General features: G+C 36.8%; 1 protein-coding gene across 3 annotated transcripts in view; it reads left to right on the top strand.

The window, feature by feature from the left end:
- Positions 1-12,013, top strand: part of PLGRKT (plasminogen receptor with a C-terminal lysine) — a 28,224-nt gene extending 16,211 nt beyond the window's left edge. For 2 of the 3 annotated variants that reach the window (XM_065657757.1, XM_065657758.1), the window contains 3 exons: positions 3,469-3,599; positions 4,632-4,741; positions 9,282-12,013. In XM_065657757.1, coding sequence (XP_065513829.1) covers positions 3,469-3,599; positions 4,632-4,741; positions 9,282-9,403 — 363 coding nt within the window. In that variant the 3' untranslated portion in view covers positions 9,404-12,013. Of the gene's footprint in view, positions 1-3,468; positions 3,600-4,631; positions 4,742-6,074; positions 6,187-9,281 lie in introns of all 3 variants that reach the window. The other variant, XR_010607925.1, reaches the window with a different exon arrangement.
- The last annotated feature ends 3,357 nt before the right edge of the window (positions 12,014-15,370 follow it).

Below are 15,370 nucleotides of genomic sequence, written 5' to 3'. Positions count from 1 at the left end.
GTGTGCCCTGCCTGATGTCTGCTCTGTCCAAGTGGTGTTCCTTGCTGTGCTGAGCATTTGTTACCCATGGGTGGAACATGATGGCAGCATAGACCCATGTTATTCAGCAGTGCAGTGGCTACAGTGCTGTCTGAAAAGAGCTCAAGCATACTCAAAACTGTTTTATTCCAGTGAATTTAAGTTATGCGATGAGACAGTGTGTTCTGGGACAACTTTGGCAATAATTTTTGTGCAGTTTTCCCTTTTTCTTAAGGAGAGCTTGAAATCTGGTGAAGTCAGTGTGGAATTGCCCTGGAACACTTCGACTAAATCTCTTCATTATGCAGATTCCCGTTGCTGTCCTACAGCTACGGCACTATAGTCTTCTGTCTTGGCAAGATGAAACTATGCCAAGTGACAAAACTGATCTTGGAAATGGAAAGCAAGAGTAAAGGAGGACAGAACAACAGGCATTTCTGGTGTTTGGGAGAGATCCAAAAGAGAGGCCCCTGGGTGTGGCATAAAATTGCATAGGCTCAGAGAGATTTCTGAGCACATTTAGTGATGTCTGTGTGTTGTTACTGGATTTTCACCATGTAATTTATAACTAAATAAAAATAAATTTAAAAACAAACCTCTACAGCAGTACTGTAGATTACTTAGCATCCCTAAAAACATCTCAGTGCTTTCTTGGTGCTACGTTGTAAGTTTATGGACAAAATAGACCTTGTATAGTAAACTGTTCATTGTAACATAATGCAACTTCAGTAATAGCAATAATTAAATTATTAATTTAGTTAAATATCACTAGATACACTTTTTACTGCTTTCTGTGCAGATTCTTCTGTAACCTTTTCTTCTTGGCTATGCCACATTTTCCCATGTACACTTAAAACACTCCTCTCTAAGATTCATCAGTCTAAAGCTTCTCTCCAACACATCTTTTTAAAAGGAATTAATTTAAATACAGTCTTGTGTTTCATCTAGGTAAGATTTTACATCCATATTGAAGAGGTTTGCTCAAAGCAAAGGAATTATGAGCATTTTTCTGTGTGGTTTTCCCCCACTTATTTTTGGATGGGGTACCATGTAGAAAGTTGAGAGTTGTTAGTTTTGATTTTTGTTTTAAGTGAAAAAAAATCCTTCTGTTTAGAAAATAATTGTTTGATCGTGTTATCTGGCTGCTGTTTATAATATATGAAACAAGTTGGTTTTATTTATACTAAGTTATTTATATAAACTACTTGTACATACATATGAAAGTATCCTTGGGCTTGTAAAGTTTGATATGATAGGCTCCTGCAGAAACGTGTTTGTTTGACCTTAGCGTCTGTGACTTAGTAATATCTTTTTCTTTTAGTTCTTGGGTTTTAAAGAGCTATCAAAGCATAACTTATGTGAGGGCAGTTTCTGTTGTCGTTTGTTTTTAAAGGAGTCATGTTAGGACCCTTTAGTTTACTCTTGTAGATTTAAACTTACAGTTTTCTTTTTATTAAATGCCTACTTCTTTCTGTGCTCTGCGCACACTAAACTATTTATCTTCGCCATTAAGTTTCCTTTTATCGAGACCTATCCTTGTCCCATTTCTTCCCCATGTATTAGTCCTTCTTCAAATTGAAGCTCATTTAGGTAATACTGTGCATCTTGGAAGCGTAGGCTCCTTATCTGTGCTGACAGGCAAACAAAGGATCCCTTAATACTTTTCACATGTGTGCAAACTACACACATAAGCAAACTGAAGGGGAAAATAGAGGTCATTAAATTGGTATTACATGTCATTATTTTATCTTGTCACATCAACCCTCAGCAATTTACCAGGCTTAGGATATTGGGCACCACAATGGGGCTAATTAATGGGCAGTGTGCTTGTTTACTTTAGGATTTCCAAGTGTCCCATAGGTGACAAAATAAAATCTAATTATTTTGATATTTTTTAAAGTGGTTTGTCAGCCATTATGTAATTACTTCTGAAAAAAAGCGATATGAAAATTATGGGTATCGGGAAGGTAGAGCCTGTTGATATTTTTTGTGAGAAAAACAATTGCAATGTAAGTCTTGAGGAAAGAGAAACAGATGAAACAGTATTGTGAGACTACAGTGAATGTTGTTTTTCCTACTGTGTACAATTATATGTAATTAGATCTGTCCTTTTTATTGTGCTGTCTAAAAAATTAATTCTACCTATCTAGGTACTGAATGAGCTTGCAAGTAAGATAGCAAGATCAACATAGTCTGAAGAAATAATTAGTAACAATTTAACAGAAATTGTTCTGTTCAGGCTAAATCAATAGTAATGGAGATGAATAAATGGGTGGAAACCTTAAGTAATTACAAATCCTTTAAATTATTCTTGAATTAGAAAGCAGGAGACAAGAACAGATTTAATTACTTTTATAGATACATAAGAAGAGAACTTTCTGAATTCTCTCCTTGTTCTTTCTTTTCTGTACACTTTTTTAGGCAGCTGGTATTCTGCTTCCTGTACCTTTCTGGACTTCTTATGCAACTTGGTTAGCTAGGCTAGACATACCAACTTAGTCACTCGGGTTTTCCCCCAAAATGAGTTACAAACATTAATGGGAAGAAGTAGAGTTCTTGTTGTGTTATCTAACTTCTGTACTCTGGTTTCAGACTGTTTATTTTTGGCACAATTCTTATTTTTTGCATCACTCTAAGGAGGAAAGACCATTGTTATTTTTGGTGGTCTGTGCAGTAGAGAGGAACTTTTAAGAACTAGTAAATATATGTACCAATATGTTTAGATGGGGCATGTAATTAAAGAAAAAAAAAGTGCTTTTTCATTCTTGTGCACCATAGAAAGTTCTACTTCGTTGTGTTAATATACTGCCTAGGTTGTACTTTTTGCTTTTAATTTTAGTTAGAGAAGTATTTTCTCATGGACTTTTTATATGTATTCCAGTATCTTTAAAAGATCTGATATCTTCACGGTGGGTTTTTTCTATATTTGTAAACTATGGTGTTTCAAAAGAGTTATTAGCTTTATGATGCATCACAAAGAAGAGAAATCCACAAAAGGCAAAGAGGTGTCAAGATTGACTCTAAAGATACTATCAGCTAAATTGAAATAAAGCAGAATAAATTGGAAAGAAGCTAGATGGTACCTTTTGTATCACCATGGAAATGCAAACGTCAGAGAACCTTAACCTAGGGCGTGCTGCTGAGATGTGGGGAGCTATCAAAACTTAATACTGGTATTTTGGTTTTCTTGACCTTAAGAAGCAGCATTACAAAGATTCCGCATTAAAGCATTTGCTAATTGACCTAAATGCTTTCTTGGTATAAACTATTCTCAGTTATTACAGAAGACCATTTTCAATCAAAAGTTATGAATGACTGAAGTAAAAAAACCACCACCAACAACAAAATCTTCTCAGTTACTGTTTTGGATTTATAGACCAATGAGAGATTGACTCAGTCTTTAAAATAAATGAATTACTTAATTTTGTTTAACCTCTCTCCCTTCTTTAGCTGGAAAGACAACTACTGATGCAGAACCAGATGAGAGAGAGACAAACAGCTATGCAGATTGCTTGGACACGGGAATTTCTCAAATATTTTGGGACATTTTTTGGACTTGCTGCTGTAGGTTTAACAGCTGGGTATGAAGTTTATTTCCTAACAGAAAATACAAATACACTACATCTATTTTGCTATGATGCTGGATCTTCCTTTTACGTTGTAACAGGTAGTTATTTTTATCCAGTAACTGCTCAGAGGTTGATCAGATGGCAAAGTGACTCATTCTGTCTGCTTCCAGATGTCTTTTGGTTATGTCTGTACTGCAGACTTATATAAAAGATGTCTTTTGGTTATGTCTGTACTGCAGACTTATATAAAAGCAGAGACGTGAGCCGTCAATAAAACTATACAGCTGAGGTACCAAAAGTTCAGTGTAAAATAAAAGTTGTGTGTGGGACAGGAGGGATTGTTTAAAAGCCATGCTATGTTCTTGTCTGTATTGTGATTTAATGAACTATTAATGATCAAGATATCCTCCACCATCTGGTTTTTTTAATAAGTCAGTGAACAAGTGGACATATTCTGAAATCTGTTCACTTAAAGTTTGAATCAAGAAACTCACCCACAGGGAAAAACCCCTGCCTAATAAAGCCGCATTGCACAGGAAAGAAATTGCCTTCTAGGGCTTTTGTTTGGTAACATTTTTTTCTTGTGCAATTACATGATTAGAGGGAATGAAGGAAATATTTGTGGGTTTGTTTACATAGTACAGATTAAATGCACCTTATGCATTGTGTGTTTTCTGTGGACTCAGATGCATTTGGAACTGAACATTATATCTTGATTGCTACATGTTGCATATGGCTGGATGGATATATATACATGTGCACATGCATGCTACGCAGCTTAGATAATCCCATTTTTGTTAGATATGTTCAAAACTCACTTGAAGCATTTTTTAATACCCTTGGGTTGACAGTTAAGCAAAAAGGCAACCAGAAGATTAATTCTTCTGAGGAAATCTAAGACTTGCTCTTCTTTCATTAGAGAGTGTAGAAGGATACACAAGTCCCAGACAGTCAAGGTCAAGCTAAACTAACAGTGCTGATGTGCTGAATGTCCTAAATAATTTTTTTTTCTTTTTTTTTTTTCTTTTTTTTTTTCCCAAACAGAGCAATAAAGAAGAAGAACCCAGGAGTTTTACTGCCAATAGTTCCCTTAAGCTTTATCTTTGCCTATCAATATGATATGGGCTATGGGACACTGTTGCAAAGGATAAAAGGTATGTGTATGTAAGTCTGTCTGGTTCACACATAGAACCAAGCTTAATATTTCAGATAACCCCTTTTTCAAATGACTGGGAGAAAACTTGCAATAGATTTTTCTCTTTTTTTTTCTGGAAAAAAATCTTACTCTTTCATTTCTTACTTCTCTGTTACAACCAGATACTTTCCCAGTCAAGAGTACTCTATTTTTACAGCCTTCCCCTCCGGTTAAGACTGTTTATTAATTTCTCTTCTTGTTTTAAAAAAACATGAATTCTAAGGCTATAAATACAGCTGAAGTGAGCATTGCGTATTTGGGAGAAATTACAGATCTAGTTATTTCCTTCCATATTCCACTCTGATGCTGCTGTTTTGGCAAGGGCTAGGGATTATAACAGCAGATAAAGGGATAGAGACAGGAATCATGCCCTTATACCTTCGTGACCAAACAGTCATCAGCTGATCATCTTGCCACAGTGCTCTACTAAGATGGAAAAAACAAAGGTGAGCCCCAGAAAGGTCTTGCCTCATAGTTGTCAATGGCGGATCTGATTAAGTGATGGGTGTTGAGGATTACAGAGGTGCATTTATGTTAGATCTGATTCCTAGTGAAGGAAACATGCTAGGAGAGTGTTCACTGTATGTGAAGACAGCATTAGGCCATGGCTTGTCACTTTCACAAATCATCTTAGTTAACTAGCTTGATTTTCCTGTGTGCTACTGACATAAACATACTGAAACAAAATAAAAATTTGTTTCAGCTCTTGGTCTTAGCCTCCAGACCCAAGAGCTAGCTTTCCTAACTCTGTGTACTTTGTTAAAAATAATGACAAATTAATTAGACAAACTCTGACATATTTTCTGCTGCATAGAGGTGCAAATACATTTAGATGATGCAACAGTGTATATTTGTGAACGTTTCCAAAACCCCACTAAATACATTTATTGGGATTTTAATATGAAGAAGCAGCTAAGGACAGGGAGAAAAACTGGGTGAGATTAGTACAGCAATGCAGAAGAAACACTTGGAATTTAGGATTTGTTAATATTTTTTTAAAGTGAGGTAATTTTTGTTCCAGAATTTTGAAAGAGTGAGTATATGGTAATGCAAACCTCATGGCAAGAGTATGTAATGTGTTTACTGAGGACGATGTGGTCCTGTATAGGTTGAAGAGCTGCAGTGTGGTATCCTATTGCTTTCCAAATGGGAAAAGTCGTCTTCATAACTTTAGATCCACTAGAGCAACTTCAGCAATATGCAAGGCTTGTGAAAAGGTTTTGGAGAAACGAAGCTATGGAGCCAAATGGACAATAAGATGAAACATGCCAAACTAACTCTGTCTTTTGCAGGAAGATCATTTCTCTTTTCCAAAAGAAATGTGGTAGATCTACTATGAAAGCATTTAGTGTGGTATCACATGAAGATTAAGTTAGCATGAAGGACATGGAAATTAGTAGACAGGTAAGCATTGGAGTAAATAGAAGATGTCAAAGGTTTGTACCTAAAGAGGAAGGCTAGGCTTTAGCAGGGTTATTAGCAATGTTCTTCAAGATTTGGTCTGGATCTGCATTTGTTTTGTATTTGAAACTGAGTAGACTATGCTAATCAAATCTGTGGATGACAAACTTGATTGGTGTCATCAACAGAGAAGTAATGAACTGCAGTACAAGATGAACTGATGACTTAAAAACTGAGATAGTAAAATAGGATTCAATTTGATAAGAAGGTCAGTGAGAAGCTAGAGACTAACAGGGTTTTCTACCATCAGAGTTCAGCCGCTGGAAAGCGATAGAAAAAGGGAGCAAACCTGAACGTATTAGGTGATCACAGAATGAATATGATCCAATAGTGTGATGAAAATTATGAGAGTCAAATGAAGTCTAGAAAGATCAAGTGAGGTTTTCTGGTATCACAGCATGGTTGAGGTTGGATGGGACTTCTGGAGGTTCTCTGGTCTAATAGCCCTGCGCAAGCAGGATCGCCTAAAGCCAATTGCCCATGAAAATGTCCAGGTGGCTTCTGAATATCTCCAGGGATGGATATTCTACAAACTTAGTACAAATAGAGAGTACAAATAGGGAGGTATTGATGCAGGAGAACAGTAATATCTTCCTTGGAAATTTATACATAATTTGGATCACTTTTGTATAAGGAATCTAGAATTACTTAGGAGTTAAAATTATCAGGGAATGCCAAGCTGCCTTGCGAAAGGAAGCAAAGTGATTAGTTTGTTTGACCTTATAAAAAGACATGAGAGATTTGGGTCTACAAATCCTACTTACAGGATAGGATAAAGGAAAGTAAGAGAAGGAAATTAAACTAATTACTAGTATCAGCACTAGAATAAAAGGAAATGGATTAGCTTGAATGACTCTGGGCTGGAAATCAGAAGAAGGTTCATAATTATGTGGAAATCAGGTTCAGGAGGTCATTTTTATTTTAAAATTAAAATTAAGTAGTTGGAGAGAAGGTTTTATGACACAATTAACCTGCAGCCACAGTGCTTGTTCTTATTACTCATCTGATCCCTGTGTCCACTCCCAGACTGCTTTCTCAGCCAATTCTCTGCTTGCCTGTGTATTCTTTTGGTGCATCCCATGCTTCATCTCTGTGGTGTAATAATGTGTACACCATTCTCTTTATTGTTCCTCTTTAACTGGTCTCTTTCCTCCAGGGTGTGCCTATGTTTAGCCTCACAGCCAATTCCCCCTCCTAAGCTAATCTGCAATTATTTCCGTGCTGCACAATCTTCCTTGTATCTGAACCACCTTGATCAAATAGCCCTGCATCTGCTGTCCTTCATTATTTGGAATCCGTTTATACCCCTGGAAGGTTTCTCTATTTCTCTTTCATCGGGCATTTTGTCTCTCATCTTGCTTACAGTTAAGTTTTTCTTCTGTCTCTATCCTAGTTGTCCAAAAATTTTCTCATAACTTGCTTATGAAACTGAAGGGTTTTTTTCCTTTTTCATAGTATGTGCTAATTCAAGCAAAAGTTGAGTACATAGCGGGGAAATACCTGGTTTGAGTTCTGCTTGTGCTATTGAAAAGCCATAAGTGTGCCAGGGCCATGTATCAGAACTGAATCTTTTGGGGACAGCAGAGTTACAGAACAGCCCTCAGGTGTGCTATCTTCTCTGAGTGGCTGAGAACATGAGAAATCAATCATGGACCTGCTATCTGTGTTCTTCGCCCTGCTGTTCTGCTTTGCCTCCCAGTCCAGGTACACGTTGCTGGTGTTTTTCAGCCAAACGATTAGAGGAGAAAGGGGATTACACAGCCAGCCTCCAACTGCATAGAACTTCTCCACTGTGCAATGAAACTCTGGCTACCTTTTCCAAGATTTGAATAGCTCACCGCTTGTATCCAGAGCCATGTGAGAAGGATGGTGACTAGGCAGTCTGCTCTCGTGCGTGTGAGTGACAGGCATAGAGATTTGACTGTGTAACATCTCTGTCAGCTAAGATCTCTTGCTGTTCCATAATCAGATGCTATATGCGAGTGACTGAGAGTGTGTTATTACCAGTTACTCAGTATGGTAACCAGTGTTGTCCTGTTGCATATTACTGAGGTGTGGAGATCCCAAACACTGTAATACTACCAAAATTGCAGCTGGGGATTTGAGCATTCAGACCTGTTTTAAAGAATGACCTCAATCTTGACTGCATTACAATATTCAGTCATATTTGTTGGACATAAATACAGCTTCAAATCACTACCCTAGTGATCCTCGAGCTAGGAGTTAAGTCAAAGGTAAAAAAGATTGTTGGCATTGTACCAAATGGCATCAGCCAAAACAAACACATTCTTTGCCTAATCTTCATCCTTTCTTATATCACAATCAGACCACCACAGCTTACACATGATGTTCAGTCTGTATCTTTGGTTTTTGGATTCTTTATCCTAGATGTTTTCATTCCAGCCTTACCCAGAGCATTCTGCACCCTACAGCTTTTCTGTGTTATGCTGTTAAGGCTGAATGTTTAGGTAACTGTCTTAGCAAATCGTTTTGTGAGCAATCTACTTTGACCCGTGTTTCTTCAAGTCCTGTGCTACCCATTTTCTGCCTGTAGCCTGATATCTTTCAGCCTAGGCCTGAGACAAGAAGAGAAATTGTATGTATGAGGTTGGTACAAAGTACATGGTGATGCTATGTCCTTGCTGTATGTCATGACTCCATTCCAAAGCATGTGTGTAATAAATTCCTGTAACTCCATGTAGTTTTTAGGAGGAAGTGGCTAACAGAAATGGCAAGAACAGCACAATTGGTCGTTTTGGCTGAAGCTCTTTCAAACAAACGTAGCCTGAGGCAGATACTCAGTTAAGACCAAACACTTCCATGAAACACTTCTGTGTGGATTTATCCCAACAGTACAAAATTCCTTAAAGACAACTTTAATGCTACACTAGCATCAGTTGATTTGTAAAATACATAGCTGTGACCTGGTATTTTGTTGTTCTGGCCCAAACAAGGACAGCTTAATCTTGTTTTTTAACTTGCTTTGCTTTCTTACAGTAAGGGTGAGGAAATTTATTTAATTTCTTTATTTTTTTAAGGTGAAGCAGAGAACATATTGGACACACAGAGCACTTTGCTAGAATTGCCGAAAGGACCACTCACTTATGAAGACCTGGAGAAAATCAGAAGATCTCGTAGCAAGTTCTTCATAGAAAAATAGGAGGATGTTATTGAAACTTAGTATCTGAAATGTGATTGTAATATTGGTTTGGGGCATAAATGAATCACTAAAAATTTTAGAAAATTCTGAGCTTTTATAGAATCAAAATAGAATTTTTTTTTTTAAATCAGTACTTTCTAAAGCAATTATTTTAATATTGTATGTATCTCTTGAAAATTGTTACTGTATTTTTCTTGTTTAGAATGAAATATTTAATTTCCACTGTCTATTTAGAGTCTGAAATAACTTTCACCTGTAGTAAAAATGTCTGGTACTGACCAAACTCATGATAACAAAAAAATAAGTTAATTAGTAGTTACAAATTTGTATAAATATGGTCATAATTTTCAAATATATTTAAGGATGCATAGCTCAATTTCAAGTCAGGCATAGACAGTCAACTTCTTTGAAAAATAAGACACTTTTATTTGCTGTTCTTTAGGCAGTCAACTCACCATCTCCGCTTAAAATTCTGGAATAAACAACTTTTATCAGAAGTAGGTTCAGAAGTAAACACGTCACTTACTAACTGTGTTTTACTCTTAGGAAAAACTGTATTAAAGTATGAGCAGAGATAATTTCTCAAAAAGAGAAAACAAATTATGTAGCTATTTCCTGAATCTTTTTAATGCTTGTTTAACATTCTGAAACTCAGGATAATTTGTTTACATGAAACCAGAGTTTCACTACTAAGATGAATATTAACTTAGACTAACAGCAAGCAAAATTATTAATCGATGTTTTTGTAATGGGTAGATCCAAGAGGCCTTACAAGTACTGAAAAACTGAGGGATTTTTTTGCATGCCTTTGCTCTAGCATGCTATATACTGAGAATATAATTTTAGTATATTTTAGTGTTCTGATGTTACACTTGGCAAAAAAATGCATCTTTCTGTATTGGAAATCTCCTTTAAAAACAGATTATTTTGCATTTTGGGTGGAAACTCTTCTAGCATTAGTCTAATTGTGGAAAGAAAAACAAATGCTCAAAAAGCATCCAATAATGAATTAAGCCTAAGTCTGCACTGACGATTTGTTGAGTTAAAAATTAAATTCTAGCCAGAGGTAATGCTCCGAATCTGCTTTTAAAGACTACTTGACTAAAATTAGAATATTTTTACAGTAAAATGAGCGAATATATAATAAAAGCATCTCAATTTAGATGAAATTAATAGCACAGTTTCTATAGCTGTGTAAGATTGATTTCTGAAAGTGCATTCACTTCTGGATTCAATCATTTCTGTAATTGTTTCAGTCATCTGCATGTTAACAATGCATACAGTCTGTAACAGATTTCAAATGTTATGCATTTTAGTGTGCAGTGTGATAAAATGGGTTTTAATAGCTTGTTGGGTTATAATAGCTTGGTCTACACTTTGGCTGTTTAGGATTTAAGGCAGTGATTTTAATTGCTTGGAAGGCATCCCTCAACTCAGCCTGTGGTGCTACCCATGTTCTGTGAGCTCACAAAACGCAGCCCAAGAACACCTCACGTTTTTGGCCTGTCCTATAACGTAAACTCTCACCACTTGATGCTGTAGTATGTACTGCTCTTAGAATGTATGTATCCCCACTTGTTTTGCTTTGAGTAACAGATCATCTACGACCTTTCCTCCAGGTACTGAAGTCCACCTTGCTTTAATTTTGAAGAAGCTGTAACAGCCTTTTTATGTTTTAATCTCTGTCATCTTCCAAGAAAGAAAATCAATTAAACAGCTTGTTTTGGTATTTTTAGGTATCCACTTGTGCCTTTTAATGCACCTTTTAATTCTATGAAAGACATTTTTACAAGAGAGCAGTTTTAACAGTCCATTCAGCAGTTTTATTTACAAATCCTAGAAAATTAGGAAATACCGTAATCCTATCCACTGTGAATTAGGAATTAGTATTTGTGTGTTTGTGATAGATTGCTGGCTATGGTGTTGGATCAAAAGATGGCGTTAAAGGAAGTAAGCAGGCTAAGCAAAATAATGAACCAGATTGCAGCTTTAGGAGATAATGGGATACCTGTTTATTACTCCATCCTAGCGATTTTTTTTTTCTCCCAAAGGTTAAACTTAGATCAGTAATGTTAATCCGTTGCAAGACTCCACACTAAAAAGTCACAGAAATGGGACAAGTTTAACTCAATGTTACACAGCGAGTAGCAGTGAAAGTTACCAAATTTATAAGGGAAAAGCAACAGGCTCTAAGCAGGACAGTATAATGCCAAGCCCGGAAGTGGAGTTAAATGGACTATATAATGTGCCAAAGATTGTCAAGAAGTTAAGGGTTAGTCACCTTTACTGCCTTTGTTTTAAACTGTTAGCTTTGCTTTTTTCTTGATTAATATATGCTTTTCTTTTGAATATGCTAATTCTTTGTTACAGAGTTATTTATTCTACTGCCAGTGTATTAATCAAAATGCATGCATGTCCCAAGCCCAGTCTATCTGTCACATAGCTATCTAGCTACAGAGTGGTTGAACTGTATGATTTCCTTCAGAAAACAATAAAAGAAAGCAGGAAAGCTTACTTTTGACAGGGTCTACTTATAGCCCAAGTTACCTGTAATCATCATACCAGTTGTACTGACAGCTATAAATAAATAAATAAAACTGCTAAAACATCCTGCTCCTTTCTGTCATTTGTGTTCAACTGGCTTCAGCTACAAGACTTACTTTAATATATGACAGCAACTGTCTTTGGTTTCATGAATCTCTGGGGAAGAGAAGAAGAATAACTGCAGAGGGAGCGTGTTCTGACCTGAGGGCACTACTCTTACTACCTTAATCCTGTTGTTTTTTCTGTTGTAATGTCTGATAGCCATGTATCCTGAATCAGTGTCACTCAGAGCAGGATTCTTCTGGGAAAGTGAGAGGTAAGTCATGATTAGGATGTCAAAATTAAATCCTTTGTGTTCTTATTATGGATATGTCTCATTTAGAATCCAAAAAGTGCATGTGAGCCACAACTACCTGCCCCACACTTTCCTTGTTAATCTGGTTTTGATAGGATACATGAGTATTGTTGAGAAACAAGCAAAGCCAATCTCGGGAGTCCAGTTTGGGCCCTTCATTCCTTGGATGAATGATCTAACTTTTCTGGACCCTTCCTTACAACAGGGAAAACTGATTCTTATAGCACCTTCCTAAAGGTTTTGAAGTTATTTTATGACTACAGCTGCGTATCACTGCTTTTAAAAGTAGGAGAGGAAAGCACTTATGTGGACATACACAAATTAAATAATTTCTGTATTATTATTTAGTTGCTTTATCAGTCTTGGGATTCATTATACAAAAATGATTGGATTTCCTTTTTTTTGAACTGTTTTCTTAAAGAAGAACTGCTTTCTAAAACCCACGGTCATCTGATGAAGATAGCTGTATAACACTGGTACTTAGTCACCAATCATATGCATGCAGCAGTATTTCATGTTTCTCGCGGAATCCTGTCTGGTTCTAAGCAAACTTAAGAAATATTTTAAATTTGTGTTTGGTCAGCTTTCAAAAACGAAGTCCATCTTGCAGCAGTGAATTGCATGAATTTGAAATGAAGTCTCTGAAAAAAGGCTAATGAAGTCTGTGCATTTCTGTCCTACATCTGATCTGCTGTGTAGATTGCCTGACATTTAACATGTGAATAAGCCTTTCATTCAAGGTATTCAAGGCTATCAAAGTATTGTTAAAGGGTATCTTTTTTATTTAGCCACTGGTTTTCATCAAATATCCTCTGCCCTCTATAAATTTTGATTGCTATTGGCCAACAGACAAAAAATTTAGTGCAAGGGAGAGAAACAGTACAATCATCTTTACCTTATTTTAGGAAAGTAAAGAATACAAAATACTTACGTTGAGATAGTACACTGGACGTACCTATCTTGCAAGATCCTACAGATAACAAATGGAATTTCATTTTTTTGTTCTGCTGTTGTCTGTTCTTCTTTATAATACAAACAGTAAGAAGGTGGATAGTTACTTCAGATTGGTTGTATTTAAATTATTTATTTTCTTCCACATGTACTGTTCTGAATAAAGTAGTTTTTTAGCTATGATGAACAGACAAACCTAAGCTCTGACTTGGCTTAAATTCATAGCAAATGACTGCAAGATTGTCAGTTAGGCTTTTCTGTATAAAATCCTATATGATTTAAAGTTATGTGACTAACATAGTAAGTTTTGTTATAACCTACTATTCAAATCACAGTAGATTTAGTCAAAAGCCCTAGATTCAAAGCCAATGTTACTAAAATACAGCTGGAGGAAAAATACTGAGCAATACACCCTACTAGTGAAACAGCATTAAGCATAGTAGCATTAAGCAACATCAAACTACTGCTAGCTCATTCTGATACGATCCTTAATAAAACTCATTAACTCACTGCCTGTTGCTGCAGTCTTTAATCCTAGGAAGAGAGCATTCATAGCCTGTGCTTTTCAACATGAAGAGCGATGAAGAGTGCTGCAGTGTGGGCTCCCCTGAGGAATTATGAATGTATTGAAAAGACATTGCCTCCAAGGCCTCTTTGACAACTCGTGCTTTATCACCTACCAACAAGCACAATGGAGAGCGCAGAAAGTATTGTCTTTCACATTGAGTAGCCCTGAAAAAGAAACAGGTGAGGTCAGGAAAACTGGTTTAAACTACTTGTTTACCAGTCTCTTGAGTGCTTGTATTTAGCAGCTGTAGTCAGAGGCTACATGCTTCAGACAGCTGCAAAAATGAGGTTCTTACAAAAAAACCTAAAGGTGGCCGTCAAAATGCCTGCCTTTGCTTAGAAAGAGTCATGGCTGGTGCCACAGTAACTGATGGTCCAGTTAAAATCGAAACTAGAGCATGTGGAGAGTCAGGAGTTTTCCAGCTAGATTGACAGATCAGCCTGCTATTTGGGGACCTTTCCCAAAATTCCCTGGTGAAAAAGTAAGAAAGATATATCTGACATTTTGGTACTTTTAAAGACTGGATCCAATATTGAGGATGAGCATCAAAGTAGGGTATAAAATAAATGATGTTAGTTTACAAGCTAAGTGAGTCACCAGGGCAGTCACTGCCTGACTCAGGAGGTACCTTTCTTGTTGCCCTGCAAGAGCCAGTAGTGCTCTTGCATATGACTACAGCTCTCCAGTCACTGAAAACAATTCCCTTGACTAGAATACTGCTTACAGTCCATAAGTAAGCTCACCGAATGTGACGAGTGCTTTCAGAAAATGTCCACAACTCCAACAAGATCCAGCTGCTGCTCTCTTTAAAAATGCAAGTTGTGATTACCCCTGCACAACTTGTCTGTTACAGAATAGCAGTTCTGACTAGCTGAGGGAGAAACAGATAGAGGTTTTGTTCTTTAGGAATTTTGTATTGGCAGCCTCCACTTTTGCAGATTGGATCCTTATAACAGCCTGGATGATAGTTAGTGTCTGCTGTTCAAGCAGTACCACCGTCTTGAAACACAGAACCAAAAAGAAAGTCCAACTATAGACAACTTTTCAGGTTGCTCACTATTCTAGACTTTCAAGTCTTCCTTGACAAGGTGATTGGAGTCTGTATCTTCTCTGCCAGCACAGGTGCATCATTCACCTTTGTACACTAGGCATGTTTTCTTTGTGCTCTCCCTCTAGATTTATTTTTGTGGTGTTTTTTTCTATACACTAATAGTACTCAAGGAATAGAAAGCATAGCCCTCATACAAAAGGATCCACGGACAACAGCTTCATTGTATTTTTAGAGAAATTAACTTTTCTGTTTTTCCACATTATGACCACTTATAAAAGGGGACACCAGCCACTTCTTGTCCTATTGTGCTGGGAAAAACCCCCAAAAGCAAAGTTTACTTTCAGAGGGCACATACTTCCGCTTGGTGAGTCCAAAGAACACCACCCTTGTCAGCAAGAGCCTGATGGGGGCTGGTGGTGCAACACAAAGGCATGGAGCTCCACATCCCCAGGTCCTTCAGAGGTCTATACCGGGACCAGTACTGTTTAACATCTTCAT

Source organism: Caloenas nicobarica, chromosome Z (genome assembly GCF_036013445.1).
Source record: "Caloenas nicobarica isolate bCalNic1 chromosome Z, bCalNic1.hap1, whole genome shotgun sequence".
NCBI classification, from domain to species: Eukaryota; Metazoa; Chordata; class Aves; order Columbiformes; family Columbidae; genus Caloenas; species Caloenas nicobarica.
Note: the sequence above shows the minus strand (reverse complement) of the source record. Positions and strands in the feature narration are given on the sequence as shown.